The sequence below is a fragment of the Gymnodraco acuticeps genome, unplaced genomic scaffold (genome assembly GCF_902827175.1).
Source record: "Gymnodraco acuticeps unplaced genomic scaffold, fGymAcu1.1, whole genome shotgun sequence".
In the NCBI taxonomy this organism is placed as follows: Eukaryota; Metazoa; Chordata; class Actinopteri; order Perciformes; family Bathydraconidae; genus Gymnodraco; species Gymnodraco acuticeps.
In genome coordinates this window covers 3,384,794-3,412,529 of record NW_022990135.1, presented here as the reverse complement: position 1 = coordinate 3,412,529, position 27,736 = coordinate 3,384,794, and the positions used below count along the sequence as shown (strand labels likewise).

The window sequence follows — 27,736 nt, the reverse complement described above, 5'->3', positions numbered from 1 at the left end:
TTAAGAAAAAATATGTCCTTTATTCTTTTGGCTTTGAAATGATATCACCATATGAGCGGACAGTAGTCACTTCCTGCATGCAGTTCACTAAAACACTACAAGCGCAATGAGAGATGGCTACTGATTGCTTCATGGTTTATCTACACGTATGGGGACCTTACATCATGTGTTACAGTGCAGAACGAAAAATGCACTCATATCTACAGTAAAAATGTTATTTATAATGGGTGGAACAAGCCGCAGTTGCACACACGCGCGCTCACATGAAGAGACTACATTCTCCCGCTCTTACAAAACACACATGACTTACATAAATGTGGGGATCAAAAGTGCTCTTACATCAAATGTAAGTGTGATGCATACTGTGGGCCGAGATAGCTATACTATATACAAACCAAAGCACTACATCGAACCACTCGCTTCTCGGTTTAAACAACATGGATGCCATACAAACATTTGTGATATTATAAATGTGATATATTGTCATGTTCTAGCTTGACATTTTCTTAAAGTATATTTCATTAGTTCAGGGGGTTTTCTTTACAGGGGCTCTGGGGGAAACAAATACAAGTGTCACTTTAAAAAGGCATAGTTCTGATGTTTTGGGAAATTTGCGATCATTTCCAAAAATGTCAAACTAGCTCTTTAACGCGTACGCATACATTCAGCTTCTCTGCGTTGCTATGGGAGATGTGAGTCCAGACAGAAGCACGATACAGACATCACTGATGGCACACCTGTGAGTACAATTCATCCGTTGCACTTCAGCTTTGTGTCCCATTGTCGGCCAGTGGTGCGTTTACAACAGTGAAAGCAGACATATTCTCACAGTGAAACTAAAAAGTAGAAAACATTCTTTCTCGTAAAAAATAAAAAGAATGCAGAGTACTTATTAAGTGATACAGCCATCGTTAAATTCAAGACACTGGATTTATAGTAGTAGCAGCGGCACTAGCTACAGACAACTTAACAGTACACTCAAGTGTGTCAGATAGTAACAACAACCAATAGGAAACTCACAAGCATTTTGCACAGAGGCTTTTTTCACTTTGTGTTCACATATAACACTCCCATGTCAGGCCTCCTTCTAAGACACACACTATGTCCCCACTTTAGAAGCTGTAAACAAATGTCTCTGATGCATTGTTATTTTTTGTTCCTATTCATAAACTTTTATTTTTTCCGGTCCTTCCCTTTGTTTTCCTTCTCGTATTTGTCCTTGTCCGACTTGGTCACGCTGTTGTAGGAGGGCGGGGAGGCCGTGGAGGGCGTCATGTCCGTTTTCTCCGAGGTGGACATCTCGCTGAACTTGCAGATGACCATGACGTCCTTGTCGGGGTCCCGCATGCCCTCCTTCAGCTGCTCCTTGTAGAGGGCGGAGGCCTTCTTCATGGTGCTGCAGAACAGGAAGCGGCGGAAGGCTCTCTGGATGATGAGTGCCGCTATGTCCTCCTGTTTGCGGCGCAGCGTGGTGATGATGGGCTCGTAGGACACCTTGGAGGGGTTGGAGGCCATGAAGCGCTCCTCCATCTGCCCGCGCAGCACGTCCATCTCGCCGCTCTCGCCCAGCACGCGCTTGGTGAAGGCGAACAGGATGTCCAGGCAGTGGATGCGCTCGCCGCTCACCATGGGTAGGTCCATGGAGATCAGCTGGAGCATGTTGGGTTTGGGCATGCGCAGCGGCGGGTCCAGGGCATCGGCAAAGTCAGACAGCTTGCTGTACTCCATGAACTGAGTGGCGCCGGGGTCGAAGCGCTCCCACACCTCGTAGAACATCTCAAAGTCGTCCTCGCTCAGCGGCTCGGCGCTCTCCTCCGTGGCCACGCTGAAGTTCTCCAGGATGACGGCGATGTACATGTTGACCACGATGAGGAAGCAGATGATGATGTAGCTGACGAAGAAGAAGATGGCCACCGACGGGTTGCCGCAGTTACCTTTGTAGTTGTTGCCCGGGTGCTCCATCTGGCTGTCACAGTCGGGCTCCCTCTTGTTCAGGATGGGGGCCATCAGCCTGTCCCACCCCGCCGACGTGGTGATCTGAAACAGACAGATCATGCTGTTCCCGAACGTCTCGAAGTTGAACATGTCGTCGATCCCCGCCTCTCGCTTCACGTAGGCGAAGTTGGACATGCCGAAGATGGCGTAGATGAACATGACCAGGAAGAGGAGGAGTCCGATGTTGAACAAGGCGGGGAGGGACATCATCAAAGCGAAGAGGAGGGTCCGGATGCCTTTGGCACCTTTGATCAGGCGCAGGATGCGACCTATCCTGGCCAGACGGATCACTCGGAACAGCGTCGGGGACACAAAGTACTTCTCGATGACTTCGGATAAAAACATACCTGCAAAAGCAGAAAAAACGTCAGCAGGCCATTTTACTTATAAAACAGTAAAAAGCTTTCGCACCTTCAAGGGAGGTTTGGATTTTGCTGGGGTTGTAAGAGGCTTTTCTCTATAGACAGGAGATTGTTTGCACGTCCTCAGTTCAATTTGTACATTAGAACAATACATTGCAAACCTTTCTGCTGGTACTCCACTGTACGTACGTATAATTGACTCTGGACCTAAACACATCTAATCTATCCAATTAAACATCTCCCTCCTTACCTACAATGGACAGGATCACCACCACAAAGTCGAATATATTCCACCCGATGGTGAAGTAGTAGTGGCGCAGGGAGATCATCTTGAGCACACACTCCCCGGTGAAGAGCGTGATGAAGACCAGGTTGATCCGGTAGAGCATTAAGGCGGTTTCCTTCGTCTGGTCGTCCGTCTCCACCATCATGGTCACCATGTTGAGGCAGATGAGGATCATGATGACGATGTCGAAGGCCTGCTTTGTGATGAAGTCGAACACGCAGCCTTGGAACTCGTTCTGAGGGCAGAGGAGGACAGCAGGAGTCATGTGACACTTCCTCTCCGAGTCTGTTAGAGATAAAGGACAGGGTGAACACTTACTGCAGGCCGGGGGATGGGTTTCTGTGGCTTCTTGGAGCCCAGCTTCTTCATGGCGTTGTAGTACTTCTTCTGCTCTTCTGTCATGAAGATGTCCTGACCTCCAAAGTAAAGGGAGCACAACAAGACCTGGTTATAACCACATAGAACACTCATTTTGTGTGTGGTCGAAAATGTTATCCCTCGTCACAAGTCACTTCTTAAATGTCAATTTAATAATGGCACATATTGCATTTGTGAAACCATGTATAATGACTTTAAAAGGCCTCCACTGTTTGTTGTTGGTGTCCTGCGTCACCATGAGGGCCAATCAGTGTGTAAGAGACAACAGGTGCTGCTCTGAACCTCCGTCAGGTGATCTGCCACAATGTTCCAGGGGGGAGCGGCCACTCCATAAATCAAACCAGCCAACGCATCCTCTCATTATTAAATGCTTTGGGTAACTTGATTTGCAATCACTGACTGCTGCTGCATGTCAGCATGAAGCCTTCATGTGAACATGTGACAGCAGTGAGCCCTTTTAGAGGACGCACCATGTGATCAGTAATCAACAGAAACACCTGCAGGAGGATCGTCCCGCACATGCACACAGTTTTTATGAGAATGAATAAGAACTCCTTGTTTGCATTGTCAAAAATGGCCTTTGAGGTCACAGGGACGTGGAACCTTCACCATTACATTTAAATCCTGTCACCCTTGAGTAAAGGTGGACTGGATTATAAGACTTTCCCCCCTGTATTTAAACTGACAGATATGCTATCTGAAACACATAATGAGACTGAGCGAGTCCGTACGCTGTCATTAATCAAAGCGATGAACCCTCTCCTGATATGATACATGAGGCACGCATCACAGTCTCCGCGCTGCTCACTGTGAGTATGATGCGTGTCTGGAGGGAGGACTCGTGTCAGCGCTGAACTAATGTGTGTGTGTGTGTGTGTGTGTGAGAGGCTGTATCTGCGGGGTTGTGATACGGATCAAGTGTCTCAGTCAGAGCTGCCAGCACGGAGGCAAACACCCTCCCCTCACTCACACCCTCTCCTGGGTGTTGCCAATCCTTCTTGTTAGTGCTAGGTTGTATGGAGGGCACATTGACAGACTGTGTACGGTCTACATGTCGTGCTCTGTGACCACGCAGTCCGTGAACTTCGACCGTTCTGTGCTCACCGCAAGTGATTATCGCCATTGTTGGCTAGATTAGCAACGATCGTTTCAGCTAGCAGGGTGCTGCTACCTGGGTTTTATCTCAACTTCAAAAATAGAACATTTATAAACGCCTTAAATGCCATGTTTTTTTTCCCAAAGTGTTCCTTCAGCTGTTTCACCACCATACACAAATCCTTTTAGATGTCTACAGAACATTTTGGGGTCCAATTGGACATGTCCTGATGGATCATGTCACTAAAAGCCACTTATCTTTTTCTTCTGCTGGTTGAAGTTGTCGATGATGACACCAATGAACAGGTTGAGGGTGAAGAAGGAGCCGAAGATGATGAAGATGACAAAGTAGAGGTACATGTAGAGGTTCACTTCATATTCAGGCTGGTCCTCCAACTAGAACAGGACAGATAGAACACATTGGAATGCTATTGGCTTATATCAGCCCCTCGACTTATAAATCTATCTGTTAACACTTACATTCCGAGAGTCCACAGCTGCGTACATGATGTCCATCCAACCCTTAAATGTGGCCTAAGAGCACATTTTAAATAGTCAGTGTGCATGATGGGGGTATTTTATTAATAAGATTGGTTTATTTATCAGATCAGACTGTCAATCACACAGCAAAACTAGAAGCCAGAAAATGCTTACTTTGACATGTTGGCCTCACACTGCCTCCTGTGTCCCTAAGTCTGAACTCACCACTTGCAGCAGAGCCAGGTAACCGGCCCCCACGTTGTCAAAGTTGATCTTGACGTTCCTCCAGCGGGCGCTGTCGTTCACCAGGTTCAGGCACTCGCTCTTGTTGTTGACCACTTTGATGGGGAAGATCTCGTCGTTGGTGGTGTTGACGCAGTAGTAGTACTTCCCTGCGAACAGGTTGACGCCCATGATGCTGAAGATGAGCCAGAAGATGAGGCACACCAGCAGCACGTTCATGATGGAGGGGATGGCCCCCAGCAGCGCGTTCACCACCACCTGGGGAGGGGCCAAGCACACACTCAGGAAACACAGAGGCCGTTTGACTTGAGATAAGTGGCTATTACAATAAGTGGCTATTACAATCATGTAATCACTTAACCGTGCTTAAAGAAGACACGTGCACACCTGAATAGATTAGTGTTCTGAACATAAGCAAATACTGATTTTAAAATTCCAACATTCTTCAAAGCTGTTTTTAATACCTACACATTATATATATTTACAACATGAGGAAGATGGATAGGTGAGAAAAGTGAACATTTGAAAGGTATAAAAGCATAACAGAAAAAAACCTTAGAGAGGCGGGATGAAGTCACAACATTTTGTTTGACTGTAAATGAAAAAAGACACACAACAAAGAAAATAATTACAGGTCAAAGGCAGCACACGAGCAACGTCAGAGAAACAAAGCCTGAGAGCAGCTAACGAAGATAATCCATTGACACAATGTGCAGAGAGTCATGCAGAGCAGTGTTGAATTGCAAGGAAAAGATAACTAAACACAAGTTATAATACACATGCAGTACAACCACATGATATAAATCAAATATATTTATACTGTACAATCATTTTGCCTTCTGCTTCAACAATAAGAATATTAAAACCGTTATTCCCAGATGTCCTTACCCTCATGCCCTCAAACCGAGACAGGGCCCTGAGGGGCCGCAGGGCTCGCAGTGTCCTCAGAGATTTGATGGCGGTGATCTCCGAGTAGCCCATAAAGTTGGCCACGAGGCTGACCAGGGACACCTGAGAGACGAGAGCGTCAGAGACAGGCAGGGTGAGAGGTGAGACACGAGAAAGGTCCCTCTGTTGGAACATGATGGTGGGTTATGCATTAATGATTAGCTAAGAGATTATAAAGAATTTAGAGTCTTAAATAATGTGAATTTCAGATTAAGAGATGTGACAGCAATGAACAACGAGTTAAGCAGCATGTGCTATTTATATCAGTATGGTAATCGCTAAAAAATAATAGTTTGTATATTTCTCGCCTGTTAGATGTGCGTAAAATATCAAGCTACTAAGTGAAGGCTGGGCCGTGCATGTTTTTGACCCCAATGATAGGACACAATTTGATGCTGTGACTTCAGTCCTTAATCCTCAGTACTTCGTCTGACTTGCAGCAAGAAAGCACATCTTTCCTCAAATAAATAACCAATCAAATCCGAGCTGTCTTTGACTGGACTCCTCATACGTACGTCTACGATGAGGAAGTCGAGCCAGCACCAGGCGTTGGTGAAATACTTGACGAAGCCGTAAGCCGTCCACTTCAGCAGCATCTCCAGGATGAAGATGTAGGTGAAGACCTTGTCTGAGTACTCCAGCACCGTCTTGATGGTCCTCCGCTGCTCGATGTAAATGTCCTCAAAAGCCTGAACACAATGGAATACATAGTAAAGACCAGTAATGGAAGAAGTGCTGTATGTATGTAGAACTTGTTTTTGTGGGGTCACAAAAGGAGGAAGCTGCACAGAACGCCTGCTCACCAGGGCTCCGCTGCTGAGCAGGATCATGAATATGATGAAGGATTCAAACCAGTTGTGCTCCACTATGATGAAGCAGGTTTTCCTGAGTGTCCACCAGCTCTTAAAGTGCTCTTCCTCCTCGTTGATCTGGCAGCACTGGAACCTGCTCACACAGCCTGCAGGCACCGGGGGATTGTGGGTAGAGGCGCATATGATTAAACCAAAAACAAACTCGTCTTTTTTTGTTCAGTCCGCTAACAAATCTAGTGCAATCTGATTTGATATTTACATAATTGCTAAAGTAATGCTAATCAATGCATGCGCTGCTACCATTCGAGTATTATTAAAGCATTACAGAAAAACCATCATATTTTCTTTTTGTATTCCACATTCGTACAAGACTTAAGAGATACTTGCAGATTCAGAATGGCTCTGGAGGTGCATCAGACTAAATGTCAGGTTGCATTACAAACAAGACTCCTTTTCTTTCTGTCCTGCTGAGCATTTGTACTGCCCGTCACTCACGGACAGTTACCTCGATTTACTCTGCGCCTTGAAATGTGCTGCGGGAGCATTTCAACTCCTACCTTCTCTCTCTTCGTCACACTCTCCCACTACCCGTCACCCTCACACCCCCCCTCACCCTCTGTGAAGCACGCCTCTGGTTCCAGCGACTCCTCTGGCTCCAGCTCCACCGAATCCACCCCGTCTCCAGGGGGGCGGATATCCACCGTGCTCCCCTCCGATGAGCTCGGAGGGTGGGGCTCTATGTCAATCTTCTGGAAGAAGACGAGGGTCTGAAGTTAGGAAACAACGCCACGGAGGCACACTGGTTATAGGAGCCAACCTTCTGAGCTGGTTATCATTGTGATTCTCCATTTACACGTACACAACCTTAGTGTGGAGACTGGGCACTGTAATAGCTCAGAGTTGGGCTCTTCAAAGTCATTGTATCACCATCACATGCAGCATCGATCAAATGTACCTACAGGCTTTGTTTTTACGTTATCTGATCAGATGATGTGGCAACACATGGCATGGGGAGGTTAGCATAAAGAAGTGCGCTGTGGGTACGTTTGATGTGCCCTCAGTTGGAGGAAGTGCATGCAGTATTCCAGTGCATTATCAATCCAAGCCTGAAATAGTACCAAGCAGAACGTGTGCTGAAGTATTTTCATGTCCACTGAAAAATGAGCCCAAATCAATGAGTCTAGAATGTATCCCCCTTTATCCAAAAATTGCTTCTATGAATATGTATCCCCCCCACCCTCATAGTAATCAACCCGCGCTGCTGAACATTTTCCGGAGTGACATGAAAACACGTTATTTCCATTCCTTGAAAGCAGTGTACAAGCTTCTTCTGTTTGTGTTGAAGTAGACGGCATCCACATTAGCTTACCAGCAAAAACCAGTACTGTGCACTGTTTATAACATATATGGTCTGGCGTAGTTTTTTCATGTTCCCATTTTTATAAAACATGTTGTATTAGCACCCATGCATACCCAGAAAACATACAGGGCTAAGAGTGCTAGTCTTCTCAGCAACACATGTAAAGTGTTGCTGTCTTCCTCACCATCTCTGAGTTTTGAACACTCTGTAACGCTAAGATCTTTCAGACTTTTTGATCTTGCGGGGCTTCCTGTCTGTTTTTCTTTGGGCAAACATGGTGTTGTGTGGCCTCATGTCGGATCTATCTGCTGTGGTGTGAAGTACGGGAACATGTCATCCTAGACAGTGCAGCAGCTCTGATTGCCGTGGGACCCAGCTAATACGGCATGGGAATGATGGAAGCATGCTGCTCACAAGTGCATCGTTTTCTGAAGGCGAGTTGCCTTCTGGTTCCTCCTTCTCTGCTACAGCCAGAGACCCACCTTAGCTCTTCTGGGCATGGATCTTATGAGGGTTTTACTCTTAGTCTAACATGCTTCTATTTGGCAGATTGAGTTGGTTTTATTATATTCGTATAAACAAGATCGATGCAGTGGATCGAAAGTGGATAACACAGGCATCGAAGCACACTCTGTTGGATTCAATGTTATTTCAGATTTTAAATAGAGGTTTAAATGAAGATATTACTCATCACAAATAAGCCTGGTTGAATGTAAACGCCGTGTGTTATCTGTTTGCCACCCTGCAAAAATCCATGTTGATTAATTGGTTGGAAACTTGGAAAGAATTCCCTATGTAGATATTTCTTTACCATTCTACTAATAATCGACACAGAACACAAGTATTTCATGTGTGTGTGTGTGTGTGTGTGTGTGTGTATGGGCTATGGACCAGACCAATGAATTTTGTCAAACTACAGCAAAATTCATTCCATCTCTCCCCCCCCCCCCCCTTCTTTCTCTCCCTCCTCTCTTCATTCTCAAGCTTGGAGTGTTGGATGCCAATCAAGTCCCAAAACCAAGCAATGAAACCAAAGCAAACATCATGTTGGATGGTGGTCTATCGATGGACAAAAGGTGGTGCTCATTCCTAATGGTGTGTTACTGCGATACAGCCTGATGTTTGGAGATCAATTATGAAAGGGGTGGTGGGGTAGGAGGGGTTAAAGGGAATAAGATGACAGCATTGAAGTGCTGCTGTATGGGAAAGGGGTAGGGAGAGGTTTAAAGCAAAGAGGGTGGGGGTGGGGGGGGACGGAGGGCAGACCAGGCAAAGAACGAAAATGGGCAATCCATTGAAGGTATGAGAACAAAGATGTTGTTTGTCTGTAAAATGGCATAGGCAGTCCTCATGGTTAGTGCTATGGTACAATAAAGTGCTCTTACAATTGTCCTCTCACTGAAAACCTTGAGAGCGTCTGTGACACAGCTGCAATAACAAACGGGGGGGTTAAACAAAGTAAGTCACACACACCAAAAAGCCAGCATACAACCTCAAGTGTGCTCAGCCACAATGGGAACACACACAGCAAGTCATTAGAATTCCCCTAAGGCATTGTCTTTCATAGATACTCGTCTTACAGAACTCTAAATGCTAAAGATATTTCTAAATGTCTTTAAACCGGGGGCTCAGATATCACAAATCACCAACCCCTGGCTACAGGGTGTTCACTTCGGTGTTGTTTGTCCAAATCTGGAACATGTGGTGCCGAGGCTAGAAATAGTCTCCTGGGTTTGTTTTGACTCTCAGGGACTTGGCACCACACCCACAGTGGCAGGTTGACATCACCAGGGAGCACAGTCCCGATGCTCTGTCGGCCTGGCAACACTTAACAACAAAACCTGGCATTTGCTCTGTTGGAACACGCAAAAGAAAAGTAACACTTCCTTGCGATTTTTGTGCCAATGGTTTATGGAGCTTTGCAAATTGCTCATTAATTTAATCGTAATGTTTTTAGTCCCTCTAGCAGGTCGACCGTTTAGCACTACACACAAATACACTGACAAATTCATTACACTCTGAACCTGCTACAAGACCAATTTGAGTCATGATTCGTCATTTCTTCTGCTGCCATGGCTTCAGAGCTGAGATTCGTAGCGCAGCATGAATCATGTACGAATGAGTCAGCAGGTATTTTATTTTCAAACTGTTAGACTGTTGGAAGATTGCCAGTAAAGGCCATCTCTATGCAAATCATGACATTTATACATGGCCTGCGTTGGCTGGTAACTATTATGCATATGAAGGAGCTAATCATCTACAAAGGTTGTGTGACTCAAGATCTTTTCTATAAATTGATGGAAACATGTCATCTCTGATCTTACCTCTTTGCTGCCCTCCACGTCCGACGAGTCGCTGCTGAAATCTTCCGTGTTCGGGTTCTCAAAGTCCGACTCGCCCACAGCGATGGGCACTGTGACTGTCAGGGTGGGGTTATGAATAAATGACATGTAGTCACATTCCTCCATCGGGTACTTCCCCGCAGTGTCCACACCAACCTCAATGACCAGCCCCCCTCCTGGCCGTCCATTGCCCTCTGTCACGTACACCACACTGGGGTCTCTGGTGATCTCCACTGAGGTGTGGTTGGAGATGCAGTTGTCCTTGCCGTTGCTGTGCAGCTCGTCTAACGGTTTGCTCTCCTCCGTCAGGCCGGAGCCCTTACCGCCCTTACCGCCGAAGCAGAGGCTCTGAAAGAACTGGCGCACCATGGATTTGACAAACGCGATGCCCCGCTGGATCCGACCCACGGCGATCTGCAGGTTGTTCATCTCGCTGTCGTCGTCAGTCGCTGCCAGGTTGTCGGCGCTGAAGGAGCTCAGGAGGAGAGCCAGGAACAGGTTTAACACCTAAGAAGAATTGACATTAGGCAGGGAAAGCAAATTCCACACAAAAACAGTCTAATCAATTCAACTAAATAATCAATCAAGAGAAAGAACCCATACCACCAGGTTTCCAATGACCATGACCATCAGGAACACAATCAGGCACATGCTTTGTCCCGCAACCTCCATGCAGTCCCACATGGTCTCGATCCACTCCCCGCACAGCACCCGGAACACGATGAGGAACGAATGAAAGAAGTCGTGCATGTGCCAGCGGGGCAGCTTGCAGCTGTCCGAAATCTTGCACACGCACTCCTTGTAGCTCTTGCCAAACAGCTGCATGCCCACCACGGCGAAGATGAAGACGATGATGGCCAGCACCAGAGTTAGGTTCCCCAGCGCGCCCACCGAGTTCCCGATGATCTTGATCAGCATGTTCAAAGTGGGCCACGACTTGGCCAGTTTGAAGACCCTCAGCTGTTCAAAGAGAAAATGAAAATCACCGTCTGAGTTTCTGAAATGTCTCTACATGATTAAAACTCAATTGTTGGGGGACATTTTTTTTCTTGTGAATCATCTAATACAGCTTTTGAAATAAGGTATCCCTCCGCCAGGGCTCTTACCAATCTGAAGGACCTGAGCACAGACAGGCCTTCCACGTTGGCCAAGCCGAGCTCCATCAGACTCAGACTCACGATGATCCCATCAAAGATGTTCCAGCCCTCCTGGAAGTAGTAGTAGGGATCCAGGGCGATGATCTTGAAGCACATCTCTGCTGTGAAGATGCCAGTGAACACCTGATGACAAAGGGGCAACATGTTGAGTTTTAATCTGCAGCATGAGAGATATTTTCCCTCAGTTTGAAAGCACACACTACTTGCCAGGTTTCCAACTGAGAGCACGCTGTTGAATTCTTTCGTCATGGGGTAATGCTCCATGGCCATGAAAAGGGTGTTGAGGACGATGCAAATTGTGATGGCCAGATCCACAAACGGGTCCATGACCACCGTGCAGACCACGTCTTTCATTTTCAGCCATGCTGGGTAACAATCCCAGATCAGACAGGTGTTGGAGAATCTATACCAGCAGGGCGGGCATTTCTGTCTCGACTCTTCAAGCTCTGGAAAAGGACAAATGACAATGTGTCATTTTAACTAAATGCAGTTATAAAAAAGGAAGAAAGGAAAATATGAAATGAGACTGAAGCCACAAACCTTCCATGGTGTTGGTGAGGATACTGGCCACGCTCATGGCTCTCTGCCTTGCCACTGGTTCGTCTAAATAATCCATGGATGGATGGCGGAAGCGTCGTTTCTTCAGCTCTGTATCTGTAGTTGTGCCCTGGGAAAGAAAAGCAAGCCGGTCTACGGTGTTCAAACATATCATGTATAATTAAAGCCCTACACACACGTGCTTTACCTACACAGGTGTTTTCACTCGTTGCATGATTAGACCTGGTCTGATTGTACAGACTGTTCTTGATTGACAGGTGTCGGACCCTATGATCAGTATTGTAGGTGGGGAGATGTGTCACCTTTATCATTTTATTCTAATCAGCCAGAACATTTGAAAACACCTGTGCGGACGAGTCGGATAAAATGCAAAATGTTCTAATGGTCAGTTAGTCCAATGAAGAGACTGATACCACATGTCAAAGCCTGTTATAAACCTAACCCTCTGCATCGGAGAGCAAAGAGTCTCTTCCTAAGCTGAGGAGAATGTCATTAGTTTTACTGTTTCATTTAAAAAGAATAAAGTATCATGTGGAGAGCAAATTCTAATAAGATGGGTATACAAAGGAACTAAGTGGAATCAACTTGAATGCAGATTAACGCATGGAACAAACAGTCACCTCAGGCAGCAGGACACCTACAGGCGAGGTCGTGACAGAAGTTCCTCCGACCAGAGACACGACTCCGTTGCAGTCCACGGCGCAGTGCATCTTCCCGTTGGCGGGCAGCATGAAGCGCGGCGCCCCGAGGCTGGTCTGGCTCACAGCGCTGCAGCGGCGCTCCAGACGCCGCGGCAAGAACAGCGACCCCCGCCGGCTGTCGCTCTCCTCGAAGGTGCTGTGCTCGTCGTCGGCGAATTCGTTCTCGGAGCCCATGTCGCGTGCCCGGCCCCGGAAGCTGAACAGGCTGGCGCGGCTGTTCCTCCGAGGGGAGAAGAGGGATTCTCGGATACTGAGGAGAGACTGGGGGAGAGAGGGAAGGGAATAAGGGGTTTGAATGACGAGTGGTTAGGAGAGAGGAGAGTGACTTGGTGCTAGGTGGGCCTAACAGGTATGTAGATAGGCAAGGAAGGAGGGAGTGAGAAAAAAACAAAGGAAAAAAGGACAACAGGGAAAATAATGATGGCAACACACTATGTATTTTATTGTTGGTGAAAATGTTAGCTTAGCTAGGTGTTCTGCCTGCTTCTAGTCATTATGCATTAAGCATTAAGCTAGGCTAGCTCCAGCTTCATAATATACAGATGTGTGGTATCCATCTTCTTGTCTAGCTCTCAGAAAAAAACAAATCACTTCCTGAATTGCTTAAGTATTTTTTTAATTCACAATACTTTTGAGTTTTTGTATTTTCTTCCTTGTAGGTCTGTTATTTAGAAGTGTCTCTGAGCTTTAAACCACTCTTATAATGAGACACCAGGGGAGGTGTTTACCTGGTTGGGCGAGGAGCATCTCTTCTCATAAGAGAGTCTGTTGGCGTCGATGGAGAAGCGGAAGCTGGTTCTCTTGATGCTGTCCTCTGACTCAGACTTGTGGAACTTGTCGCGGCCCCCCCTCTCCTCCTCCTCCTCCCTCTGCTTCCTCTTCTTCCGCCTGTTGCGTCGCTCCTTGGCGCTCTTCGAGCTGAGCTTTGACATCCCCGAGGAGGACTCGGAGGCCCGGGCCCCCCCTCTCGCTGTACTCTCCGCTCTCCGTGGCTGCTGCCGCGGCAACCTGCCAGCCAATCAGAGCACAAACACAGTTGTCATGGCGATCCAGTGCATGTCTCAGAGGCTCTCGTGAACAGAGCTGAGGAGAGAGCCTGGAAGCTGAGAGTAGCGCCAGCAAATAGAGCCAGGATCTAAAAATGGACGCCTAAATACTTTTTATGCAAACCAAAATATTTATGAATTCCTGCATTTATGAAAATAATACAGGAAGTGTGGATGCTAGGTTTAACATCTAAATGCATTCATTTCAATTGATTTGTAAAGAAGATGTTTATGTAAGTAACACTGCATACATGTGGATATTAGTACAACATGTTTTACATCTGCTTAACTGTCACTGATCAGGGCCGGTCTTGCTATTTGATGACATACGACTACTACCACCATTTGAACTGGCAGAAGTAGTACCTTTTTACCACCGGCCGAATACCTTAAGCTAATTCAAGTGTTTATCGATGCATTTATTTATGAATGAGGATTAAAAATAACGATCTGGCTTTGTCGTCACAACTGTTTATTTTAATTTCCATTATCCTGCATTTCTCTTGCACTCAGCTGCTAATTATTGTTTCTGTAGGTCGAGCAAGGACTGCTAAGCCCTGAGGGAGCAGCAGAGGGGTGTCACTCATCCAGGACAGTGAATCCCTCGGTCTCCAGTGGCAACGCTGCTTTTGTCAGCTGGCACCACACCTCAATAGAGCCGCTACATCCACAAAAAGAGATTCTACCAATGACTCATGTATGTTATAAAACACATGGAAAAAGTCCCTAAAATCATTGTTTTCTGAATGGACAAACAAATGTTCAAATGTTTGGATTTAAATAGACAAAGATAGATGTCCTGCCTGAGCCTCCTCCTGCTGTCTCTTCAGCTGCTCCAGCATGGCCTGGAACTCCTCCTCCTTCTGCTGCGCCTCCTCGATGGTGGCCTGGTTCTGCTCGTCGTACGCCATGGCCACCACGGCCAGGATCAGGTTCACCAGGTAGAAGGAGCCCAGGAAGATCACCAGCACGAAGAAGATCATGTAGGGCTTTCCTGCCGCGCGCAAAGTCTGATAGACCCAAGGCAGACAGACAGAATGTATTCAAAACAAAGGATATTTGAAAAGCAATATTGTTCAGTGGCGGTCATCCCATTGTTTTGTGACTTTCCAAATGTCAAGTTGCTGCTGAAGTTCAAAACAAACGTAGCCTTACATAACAGGCCTCTTCAATAATAGCAGAATGACACACCTGAACAAACAGGGTATGTTTGCTCAGATCTTTAAAGCCAAGTCTTTTATTATGACAATTATTTTAATATAGATAGTAAATACAGTAAAACAAATACCCAAGGGACAAGCACGCTATGTACTCCCTAATGGAGAGATGAGCTAACCTGCTGATACAGGTTTTCCCAGAAGTCCTGGGTCATGAGTCTGAACAGGGACAGGAAGGCCCAGCTGAAGGAGTCGAAGCTGGTGTAGTCGTAGTCGGGGTTACGGCCGGCTTTCATACATATAAAGCCCTCTGGACAGAGCCTGTCAGGACACAGGGGTTAGCAACAACACGTAGCATTAGTGGTGCCATGTCTAGTATCCCAAATCTAATTATCAGTGGAACAAACACATCATTTCTAAAGGGTTTTCTGTATGAAGAGCACTTTTATGAAACTTCCTGTTGGGTCAGACGTGACTCCTTGGAGAAAAACACTGAGATAATTGATCAAATTAAATGCTGGAACATTCATCTTCTTAAGAAGCAATTAGCATCAGCGGATACAAGCCTTCCTAAAACGTGGTTAAAAAGCTTCTGAGGAACTGAACTAGCTTACATGATATTGAGAGCAATGGCTGTTCATAAGTGGGATCATAGTTAGATGCTTGCAGAAGGTTTGACTGGCCTTGAGTCAGAACTGCACACCATCCTCTTTGCCTTTTGGAGTGACTCTTTAACAAATATCAGAATCAATAAGCTTTCCTTAGTAACAGAAGCATAAAAAGGAGTTGAAAAAGTTGCCAAATCACAGATGAGAAGCACCCATAGTCGACCGGCAGTTTAGCTTCCCGTAATGCCTCAGCGCGGTGGCGAGAGTCGACACTAATTGCGGTGCATCTAATTGGCCGTATAAATAAAATATGTCAAGCCTTACCCAGCGCCGGTGCCGTTCCCACAGATCAGAGCATCCCTTCGGCCAGGGAGGAAATAGTAGTTGGCTAAAGAGAGGGGGGAGGAAAGGGGAGACACAGGGGCGGTCAGTCAGGAGATATGAGGGAACACAAAGACAACCCTCCACTGTGTGTGTTCATATTGTAGATCTGCTGGCAGGCATAGAGGAAGGTGGTGAAATGTGTGTTCCAACACCCAGCGCATTAGTCATCCTTTTTGTGTGTGTGTGTGTGTGTTAATAACCACATGACCTGATCTACCATGTGTGTCACAGTATCAGACTACTTTAGGGTCATTGATGCAATACATATGACACACTTTATATTATGTATTTGTTATCAGCTGTCCGTGACTCTCTGGTGTTAGCTTGTCATGCAGCTGGTGCACGTCCCCTCCATATCCTGCGGCGGTCAGTGACTCACCCTCTCCATGCCACACATGGGCTTTGGTGGAGTGGAGCAGGGTAGTGAGGGGGTGAAAGTAAAGGATTTCATCGTTGTGGCGATTATCCGCCACATTTGCTATTCTCCCACCAGCCCTTGTTAGAAAGCGTGGGCCATGTTTGCAGCCATTTCTGTCACTGCGTATCAAAGAGAGACCACCGTCCTGACCCATCATTTGACCCCTATTAACCCTGGCAGCACTTTCACGCGTGCTTACTATCGTTGCTGATGTACTCTGTCCAGTTGAAGTAGTTTTCCGTGGTGTTCTGCCCAAACGTGGTGTTGATATCCAGCAGGGAGTGGCTGAAAAACGTGTCGTCGGCGGTGACGTTGCTGCCGTTGGTGGCGTTGTTGCCGATTGGCCAGCGCACACACTTCTGCCTCAGGTTGCCCATGAAGAGCTGCAGGCCGATGAGCGCGAAGACGCTGAGGCAGAACACGGTGAGGATCATGACGTCCGACAGCTTTTTCACCGACTGGATGAGGGCGCCGACGATGGTCTTCAAGCCTGAACGGGAGAGAGGGTGAAGGGGGCGGGAGGGATACATCGCAGAGTGATTACTGACTGTTACAGCCAACCTATAAAGAGAAGGAAGTTGCTAATTAGAGCTCACAGTAGCAAGCAGCAAGGTGACCTGCAGTGGAGGTTCCTGTATGAAGTGTGCTGTCATACAGGAAGCAGGTTAATCATGATAAACCATGAGTGAACGTTTCTCAAGCCCAACACAGTGCTATTGGGCTCGGGGAATGTGATCAGTAATAAGTCATGTGGTCGAATATTCTATACAACTGCGCTGTAGTGCGGAGGGTGGAGAGAAGTGGTGAATATGTTGGAGGGTGATTGTGGTCACATTACTGATCTTATCTCAAAAGCTCCAGTCCAGTAAACCCATTATTAAACCACAGCTTTCCATCGTGTGATTTGTACAGCTAAAACAAATGAGCCACGGTTTGTCAACTAGTGAGAGTCAGAAGTGATAAAAGTTTGGACAGGGCCAGGCTATACGTTTCTTCGTCTGTTTTCAGAAATGAGTGCAATCTTTTTTTTCTTCTAACCCTCTCTTAAATGTTCCAAGATTCCAAGGCTTTATTCTCATAAGCACAATGGCTACAATGAAGATCTTGAGTCCCCGCCTCCTCCAACAATGCAACGTAAAATGTCAAACAAGACAATAAGGACCCATTTCTCACCAAATCACCACTCTCAATCTTTGTTGCACCTCTTCTCCCCCACTGTGCTTCCAGTTCAAATGTCAACGTGACGAGTCAAATGCATTTAAGGGCAGGAAATGAGCAACATGTGCTAACACTGCGTATGCTAGGCTAAAGCATGTTTGGGATGGGGGTCTGAATGTACAGTATGTAATGTATAAGCTTTAAACATGACCTTTGTGTTAGTTTGTAATGTCAGCGTTTACAATGCTTTATCCCAACCACCACTCACCATGTCACAACTTCGCCAAAGAAACACACAACATTGAACAGGACATGCACAGGAAAACAAGGTAAGGAGGAACCCTACACACACAAGTGCTTGCCACCAGAAAATCTGCTTTTGCAATGTCTCATGCATAAAAGAAAAAAAACAAATAAGTACCACAAAATCTACCCGTAAGTCTCCCAAGGCAAGAATAGATTTCTACCAAAAAAAATTCTGCCTTAAAGGGAGTTTCTAAAAGCTCAGAATCACGTCAATCTGCGCAGATTGGAGCCAGATTCCAGCTTTTACTGGCCTCGGGGCGGAGGCAGCATGAGAGACGGCGACGGGCGTCATCAGGCTTAGCTACAGTGAGATGGGCGGGGGGGGGGTGGTGCTTGGATGTTAGCGAAACGCCAGTTAGCCGTTAGCATTTCATCAACCCTTTTGGGCCTGTCTCACCTGGGATGACTGATATAGTTTTCAAGGCTCGCAGAACCCTGAAGGTTCGCAGTGCTGAGACATTGCCCAGGTCCACAAACTCTGTGACATATCTGTAAGGGAAGGGGGGGGGGGGGGGGGGAAGGAGTAGGATAGAGGGGGTTTTGGGGAAAAAGGTATGGGACGCACATATGCCCACGCACACACAAGTCAGGCACCCGCACACATGTCGTGACAAGACAAAAGGAAGGTCAAGGGGAGGGGGGGAAAGGGGAGGGGACGGCAAAACGGTCACGCACAGAGGACAAATGGCAGGAGTGCTGGAGGCAGGCGCGGGCAGCCTTACCTGGTATTACTGAGATAGTTTTCAAAGCTCGCAAAACTCTGAACGTGCGCAGAGCTGAAACATTGCCTAGGTTTACAAACTCTGTTATATACCTGCAGGATCAAATTCACAGTTACTACACAGCAACAGAACCCATTACACATGAAGAAATCCTCTCATAACAGCATTATGAATCATAGGGTTAATACAGTCTTAGCTTATTATGCTACCAGTGAGGAAACGAATACTGTGGTCACAAACAAATACATTCATGCTGAAGGATCCATTTTGTTTAGCTGTGGACAAACATGGGCGGAAATGGGTCTAAATGAGACTACTAGACGTCATCACGCTGGTCATTGGCCGTCGTTAGCTTAGCCGTGCCGCATGAAGTCATGTGACCATGCTTTATAGCCTAACATTAGCTTTTTACTTCTTACAATCCTAAAGTGGTGTCAATATCTGGTGATTATCCAGCTGAAGTATCATAAACATGTGTTTTCTCTGAAATACTCCAAATGTATTGCTTTATTTCTAGGGAGCTTGGAGATGCTAACTTCCGGGTCACCCTACAAAACAGTGTCGTTGCTACACCACTCAATGTTGGCCAAGATATTCAGGGCTTACATCCATTATAGACGCTCTTGGCAATCATTTTTAAATGTACACACTGAGCTGCGGATCGTTACGCCCCTTCCTCTCCGTCTCACAGTCAGTGGGACTATATTGGCTGCTATGCTGATTAGCCTTAAAAGCATTTGGCCTCTTAATCGACGCCACATCAGGTTAAGCTGACGCTAACTACTCCTGTCACAATACTTACGCCATGAGGATGACACTAAAATCCAGCCAGTTCCACGGGTCCCGCAGGAAAGTGAACTTCCCCACACAGAAGCCCCTGGCCAGGATCTTTATGAGGGACTCAAAGGTGTAAATCCCTGTGAATGTGTACCTGTTAAACACAGCGAGGGAAACCAGAAGTGAGGGAGAGAGGAGGAAGGACCCACAGAGAGAAATAATGATGTTGGTGAAAGACTTCCCGTGTGCATGGCAGTTCTTTTTACATTACTATCACTGCCTCAAATCTCGTTCGTCATCCTTGTTGTTCATATGATTCTTGATTATTAAATGATCTCCACTATGTGCTGCAGTGACCTACTTTGAGAGGCAGTGGATCTGTGCTTCAGGGTATCTGCACTACACTTAAACGCTTGCAGAGCATCCTCTTTTATCAAATGTGTCATTAGCCTTGTCTTTTTGTATCCTTGGTTTGCACTCGGACATGATTCAGCTAGCATTGCTAGATCTTGTTTATTTGGATTAAATAGAATATGTTTATCAACCTAGAAGCTAAATCAATCAATCTACCTACGAGTACAAGTCATATATATGTTCTAGGAAAAAAGAATGATCAGGAAAGGAACATATTTGAGGGATAATGTTTTGTGGCATGATTACATCCCGAGTGAAATGACATGCGTACTTACTCTACATTCTTGGCCCATTCTGGGGGATTGCTGAGGGTCATGAAAGCACAGTTGGTCAGGATGGTGAACATGATCAATATGCTGAAAATCGTAGAGACAAAGTTAAGGAGCATTTGCGTTGTTGAGCATGAGTCACTACTCATGCCTGCTATGTAAAACACACTTCATCCAAAGCTAAACATCAAGACTATCATGTTCCCATTCAGAACTGCTATAATAAGGATAACAACATGCTTCTATTCATCCAGGGTGTAAAATGTCTTTCTGAGCAGCAGTAAAGCCTGATGGATGTCTGCTTACAACTCTTAACCAATCATGACATGTAGTCTTCTTCATCATTTAAATCCCTCTTTTGTCCGACAAACCCTTTCATCCCAATCAAGCCGTGTCCGTGGCTAACTCTGAAAGGATATGAGTGTACTAAAACTCTAATGGCTACCCTCCTCAGAGGGTTGAAGGGGCTTAGGATGTACAAGGCAGGAGTGGCGTTGAAACGGAAGATTGTCTTCCCGCGATTCAATACTATGAAGGTCTGAAAGAGAGAGAAGATGTGTTGAAATCAAACAAAGGCTGGTATTGTCCATGCTTACCTTATCTTCTATATGGGAAATATGCAGCTTACAGGGGAGACATACAATAAGGACTCATATGCATGAGTTTGTATCTCCTGGTGTGATTATTCATAAGAGCAGAGAGGAAGGCTGGCTGTTAATATAATGGAGCTGTAGGGGTTCACCTCAGGCAGAACATGTTGGCACTGTTCATGATTCTAAATTCTATTAAAGCGACAGTACACAACTGACTCGCAGAGCAGATTTATGTAGGAACTATTTTCTTTATACTGAATTACAACCAGAAAAGCAGAAAAACAATTGCTTCTGGGATGTATAGTCAAAAATAGTCAAGTACTTAAATACCTTATGCGAGTACTCCAGTCTCACGTGGATTATGTAGACGATGCTTACAGAGGCTTGATGAGCTGCACTTTACCCTTTGATAAATACTGATCTGCCCACACTGACGGATAGGAACTTAAGTTATTCATCTGTTACCTTCAGCACAAGTTCGTCCTATGTGGGAGGAAATTGCTACATCTGCTTCCTTAAAATAGTTTATTGAGAGCATCGGGCAATTAGCTTCTAGATTGTAGACGGTGAAAAGTACAGACTGTAATCATATATCAAAATGAACTGCTTGAGTCATACCGCTTCCTTTCATAAGACAGACGTATTATAGTAACCTTGGAACCGACCTTCTGATTGCTGTAGAAGGTGTCCAAGTCCTCCAGAGGGGTGGACACCAGGCGGGGAGGGGTGTCACCGTAGATGAAGGGGAGAGATTTGCCCGCCTCCAGGTCGCTGTTGGGCTTGGGCCCGTTCTCATCATCGCTGTCGACGCGGCGGTCCGCCCGTGGTCTCCGGGCCTCCTCCTCGGCGATGCGCCTCTCGATGGCGGCCAGCGACTCGGGGACGAAGGGGCGGAAGCTGTCAGGTCCGGGCGGTACAAGCAGCTGTGCCATCTTGTCATCCTGCTCCTTCAGAGGGCAGCGAGGGGCTCAGCTGGGGCAGGGAGCTGCAACACAATGATCAGCCAAGATGTATATGACACATGTATGTATTATTGCGCGTAGGTGCGGCTCTGTCCATGGAACCGAGCAGGGTAGAATCATAGGGGGTGAACGTGAAAATGCATCAAACAAGCTCAAGCAACCAAACAGTGACTCAAAAATAGGTTTACGACCTGAATTGTTTACCGCAACCCAATTGATCTACCGCATGATGATGGAATGCCTTAATGTGGGCGACTAATTGCCCAAGCAAATGAGTTGATATAAAGCAGTTACAGAAATGCATTTGAGAGGCTGGAGGAGATCATTGTAGCGCGTGTCACGTGGATCTCTGGAGTAGAGCGTTTCAATCAGAGCAGTGAGAGGTCACAGGTAGGGTGGAGGGTTTTACAGAGGCAGTAAATATGGGGCACGACATTGGTGGCATGCCTTCAGCTGATTCACAGCGACACAGAACTAGCCAGAGGAACAGCATCTGAAGGGAACATACAAATTGCCCGTCTGAACCTACTTATTTCTGGATTTCCCTAGTGGTACTGGTCTTTTAATGGCAAATTGTATTGATGGATGGTCTCAAATTACAGATACATTCACTAATAGCTTCCAGTAAAAACAAATGCAGTTAAAAGTATTATTGATTTTTCCTTGTTATCCATCCACCATGCTTCACACCAAGAAGCCCATCATGGTCCCGCAGGAACTGGCGAAAAAGGCCCATAAAAACCGATCCTCGCAAAAACCCTAGCGAGCCATTGTCAGTTTAATGGTGGGTCTTTTTCATTGTACAGGCCCAGAAAATAAGAAGTCTCATTTAGTCCTTTTCCAAATGGAAAGACGACATTTTTCTTTCTTTCAATTGAAAAATCGGGGTTAAAGTAAAGGACAAAAAAAGCTATTATGACATTTCGCCGACGCCTGAGTAGCAAGCAACTCAAAGAAAGGTCTGGAACACACCTCTATAGCTCACTAACTAACATGTTGAATCTGGATTTCTGTTCTTAGCCCTAATGCGAATCCAAGCTGGACTTGTTATTGGACTCTTTTCTGCTTCCACTGTTTAATAACCCTACTTTTCGGCATGTTGCGAGACACTAGAAATAAAAACAGGAATACTCATCTGCTGGCTTATTTTGAGCAAGTTTCCTCAATCTTTACACAACACTGATTGGCTATATATGAAAGAAATGAAGACATCACTTCCTGATTTGATTTGAGTCTGACAATTTAAGAATGCATCCTCCAAAGTTACCCCATTTTGTATAAAATTACCATTATGTAATATCGCTAAAACAAATCTCAACTGTCTGGTGAGCAGAAACAGGGATTGTTTTACCAAATAGTCTAACTGTAATAGGCTAATTGTTATAGCAACCAAATGCAGCTTAAATGTAGGTATAGGCATACTGTTTTAGAATATACTTTTAAAATGACACACCTGACATTTTAATTAGGGTACATGTCACAACATGTCCTGAGCAGTAATGACTCCTTTAAGTGCCATTGAGCAAATCACTGCTGTTCTGTCCATGGTGCTAAAGGAGAGCAGCTGCCTCAGTGAACAAACACAGAGACATACTGTGTTTCTAGAAGCTTTCTGAACTAGACCTTCTCTGTTGACTAAATGTACCTGAGTTAGTGACATCGCATCTGAATAACTGCAATTCTAGCTGACATGGTGTCAAAAGGGCTTCTATTGTGATTATAGAAAATGGAAACCTACCTATGACATATTTTAAATGAAATATTACATTTACATTATCCCATAGCTTGACCGTAAAGCAATTTGAAGACCCCCTGCACCTGTAATAAGCTATAGCAAACACTTTACGTTACTCTTTTTTAAAACAATTAATGACTACAGATAGAGACCGACTTGAAAGTTGTAGCAAAGTAGCTAATAAGGCTCATTTCAAAAATAAATATACGGCGGGTGGCAGACGATACCTTAATTGTCTCGGTCTCAAAACGAGCCGCGGCTGCTGTCGCCATGTTGGGGCTGTATCCGCGTGTTTTCAGTGAAAAAAGGACACTTTTTGAAATTGCCACTATGAGCCTGTTGAATCAGCCGACATGTCTTCACCTCCACCTCTTCAAAATACGCCACCAGCAGAACGACGACACCCAGAAGCAGTAGGGTAAATAAGAAGAGCCAGACGCACACGTACACCGGTGGCTGTCACCGAAAAGGCTGTGACGTTCAATGTCTTCCACGGCAGCAGACAACCATCAACCAGCGGTGCAAACTGAGGTCCGGGGGCCACATGGGGTCTTGAACTGTAATTAAAATGGCTCCAAGCAGTACTTTCATTTAACTAATTTCATTATTTCCTGCTTCATACGTTTTTTTATCCTCACTTCCATGTTCCATATACTTTAACAAAAAAACACCTACAATTTAAACCCTGATTAGAGTCTAAATCTTATCCAATGGGAAATATGTAATAAGTATTTAGGCTCACTGACAGGAGGTTTACCATGAATAACTGAATACGTCTGGGCGTGTCCTCTCCATAGAGCAACTGGTACCAAAAATAGAAATAGACCTTTGTTTTTGCTGTCACCTCCCTCCATGGTTTCCATATGAAACCTCTGTAAATCCAAGCTCTTCTTGCATGACATGTTATGAACAGGAAATTAGGTATATTACCTCACAACACGACGGGGGCTAGCTCATATGTGAAGCCCATTTTGTTTATCAAACCCCGGAGGTCATTTTCGTTAATTTTGTTCGATTGTAAATGTAATCTTATCTGACAGTCCATAACCTAGCAATATTAGGTAAATGAAATGCCCCACCAGTGAAATGGAAATCTAGTGAAAAACTAAATATCTGCGTAATAAAAACGATATTTTAACAGGGAAATTCCTTTAAAATGTAGCTTATACTGTGGTAGGGTGGACCTATCACGCGCGCACCAAGCAGAAAAAGATCAAAGAAAAAATACAGACAGATTTAAAATGTCTTATTCATTGTAAGAAAGGTGTTGAATTCACACACTACACTTAACATTACAGAAAGTGAATTGTCTCAGCGTAAAAATCGAATTTAACCCGATTTTATTTCAATCAAAGGGAGCTGTCACATCAATAAAGCTTGCCCAAAGATCTGTATACTCACCACCATTACGGTGCCCAGCAGGTGGGGACCCTGAAGGTAGATCCCATACCCGAAAGAGTAAACCTTTTTTAAAGCGGATAGTCAGTCAATACCAGATTTATATTCTTTTAAATCTTCTTTTGTAAAGTCCTGTTCGACGCTTGATGGATTGTCATTTAAAAAGCGCTCCTTTGATTTGTTTTCTTTAGCCGCCCTTGCTTGCATGGAGAAATCAATCCGCGCTTCCGGTTCGTTAGGCAGGGGATGGATGTGCTGTGACTGTCGCGACATGGACTGACTATATACGCTTTTATAAAATATTTTAAAAAACAAGTATACAGCAACATATTTATAATTATTATAAGACAAATTACATGTAACCTTTTTTAGGCGGACTGGATACGTTATTAGGTTACGTACATCATAACGTATACCATAATGTGGTCATTCAGTTCAAATTAGTTTTATTTTGGTAACTTCCTGTCGTTATTATTCATTAAAGTTTTCATTATTGTAATTACAATACAATCAATTTCGTTTCAATGTAGCAACTGTTTTTTTTTTTTTTAAAAGCCTATATTTTAGTTTTCAAGCTTATTAAGCTGTGGTTATTCTTAAAATAAAATAAATAAAGCTAAAGGAAATGCAATAACCTATTTGTTGTCGTTCTTTTTATAATGTCTGATTTTTGTATTGTCAATTTCTATACGTTTTTGTACATGCAACTTTATAGCATAATAGTGGTGTTTGAGAAAGCACGTGGACTCCACACACTAGTGTATTGAACTCCCTCTTGTTTTCTTGTGAATTTACGCCATCTTGTGGACAGTCAGTGGAATTACACTTTCAATTACAAAGTAAAAGTGATAGTAGGCTATATTTACTCAAGTACTGTACTTAAGTTCGTTTTTGAGTACTTCACCTTGCATTCTATGCTACTTTACACTTCCAAGTTGAATCTACTAATGATTTATAGAAAGCAATAAAGTTAGTAACTCCTTTACCATCTGCAAAATATAACACATAAATGGACAACAAATTATAATACAGGGATATAACATGTTCTGAAAATGGCCCACATATGAATCTATTTCATAGCGGTGTGTTCAAATAAGTGGGCTAACTCAATTTAGAATTTGAAAAAGAGTGTGTAAACTCCACCCCTCGGTGAGTGGTACTCAGTGGAGTAGCATGTCACTCTCACTTTCACATCTCCATATGAACATAACTGACAACTCCTTTAAACATACTTTTACAAGCAGGCATTAATGCAATTTACATAATATTATTTATGTTTTTCTGCTGAAGAAAGTGACTCCTGATTAATAATACGTGGTCAAATAAATGTAACTATACATAACACTGAAACATCCATGTGGAAAAGGGGTAAACAGTGCAGTGTGTCTGGTTGTATTCCCTCAGTGTGAACAATGTTTCCTCAGCGGCATATCGACATCTCTCCGTCACATTGCTGCATGTTTCATTAGAAACAAAGTGATGAATTTGGGAGCCATGTTCAATCAGTGGGAAGTCAGAGTTAGGTTGTGGCCAAGGAAGGATAAAAACACAGAGTTTATAGCTGTATTTCCCTTTTGTAGTTGTTGTTTTGCATCTATTAGTAGTCGTTGCGCATCTGTTTTTATATCTGTTTTTGTGGTCAATTCGTTTTTATCTGTGGTCATTTTGTTTGGTTTTTTTATGTTGTGATTTTGTGGTCACTTTGTAATTGTTGTTGTCTTTTAGTAGTCAATAATAGCTTTTTGTGTGTTTAAATTTGCCCCTGTTCATAGTCACAATGCAGTTTTGCTTTTCCTTGCAGTTGTGTTGGCCTCTTTCTGCGTCTCTTTGTTGTTGTTGTAGCACTTAATAAGAAGGCTTCTATTTGGCAGCAACACTCAATGTAGCAATCTGTTTCTTGCTCTACTTTCTTTACAGTGAAGCTGGAAAGAAAAACAGACGGTTCACAAGTTTATATAAGACAGAAAATAGATCAAGCAGTCCATATTCTGTGCACCGCTGGGTAAACACTTCCTGAGTTTACATGAACGTATTCAACAATAGAGTGGAGGACCTACACATCCAATGTCGAGAAGTGGAAACAAATTCATATTGTTGCCATCTTGATTTCCTTCTGACGGGAAAAATAAAGCTTGATTGTCACGCCATCGCACAATGAGGATGGAAACCGTGCTATAGGCCGAGGCTAAATCCATCTCTGTCCTCGAGACACTGCATTTCTTCCATTTCACAAAAGATGAGACATGGAGGCAGACTGGGTAGTGTGACTAACAGGCTTTCTGATCATCTGTTAGTCATCATAAGCAGTTCATTAACCCCTACACACACACACACACACACACACACACACACACACACACACACACACACACACACACACACACACACACACACACACACACACACAACCACACACTGATCTGTTTACAGCACAATCCCATTGATTCTCCCCGACAGACTTCACAATGAGATTACAAGATTACAGTAGGTGTGAGCATGTGTTCCCTGGCTTCATTTGGTTAAAACTCCCACTACTGCCTGCTACTGTTTACTAACTGTATTCAGACAAATCAGGTGCTTTGCATGATACTACAAACAATCATTGTCTTTCAGTCATTAACGGGCTAACTACTGATCTCTTTATGGGTGGAATGACTTATCAGATAAATAGAAATTCCATTAATCAAGGCTTTTGATGAATAACTGTTCTATAATTACCCATTGCCACCTATAGTGAGAGTAAGTGATACTCCACATGAGACTTGATGGAGGGGCTATACGATTACATAGTTCAAGCCTACAAAAATGAAGCAATTGTGACAATTGATGGGGTCAAGGTTGAGTATCAATGGTGAAATGCACTCTTAGGGTTATTTTTGGTCTACAATTCTCTCGCAACCTGCCTACTTCGACACAATAAGTGATTTACTACGTTTTCCAGAAGACCTTAAAAGCCCTGAAAGGCATGAACACTCCGCTGGGTTAAACATGGAGGAGAGGAAGAGTGACAGGAGAGTATGATTTTCCAGCGGAACAAAAGTGCAAAAAAAGACCAACATTACAACTGCATTT

The 27,736-nt window shown here is 44.6% G+C and overlaps 1 protein-coding gene across 1 annotated transcript; it reads right to left on the bottom strand.

Moving 5' to 3' along the window:
• Positions 1-24,901, bottom strand: scn1lab (sodium channel, voltage-gated, type I like, alpha b). Its single transcript, XM_034217122.1, is given in 28 exon segments — positions 1-2,342; positions 2,608-2,878; positions 2,962-3,066; positions 4,375-4,512; positions 4,597-4,650; positions 4,822-5,097; positions 5,728-5,850; positions 6,303-6,476; positions 6,591-6,745; positions 7,213-7,348; positions 10,284-10,808; positions 10,905-11,261; positions 11,408-11,581; positions 11,666-11,904; positions 11,999-12,125; positions 12,637-12,978; positions 13,446-13,668; positions 13,670-13,725; positions 14,567-14,773; positions 15,100-15,241; positions 15,853-15,916; positions 16,530-16,820; positions 18,192-18,283; positions 19,319-19,447; positions 19,983-20,072; positions 20,396-20,514; positions 21,235-21,554; positions 24,668-24,901. Coding segments are annotated over 27 exon segments (6,045 nt in total). The 5' UTR covers positions 21,502-21,554; positions 24,668-24,901; the 3' UTR covers positions 1-1,173.
• Positions 24,902-27,736: the final 2,835 nt, after the last annotated feature.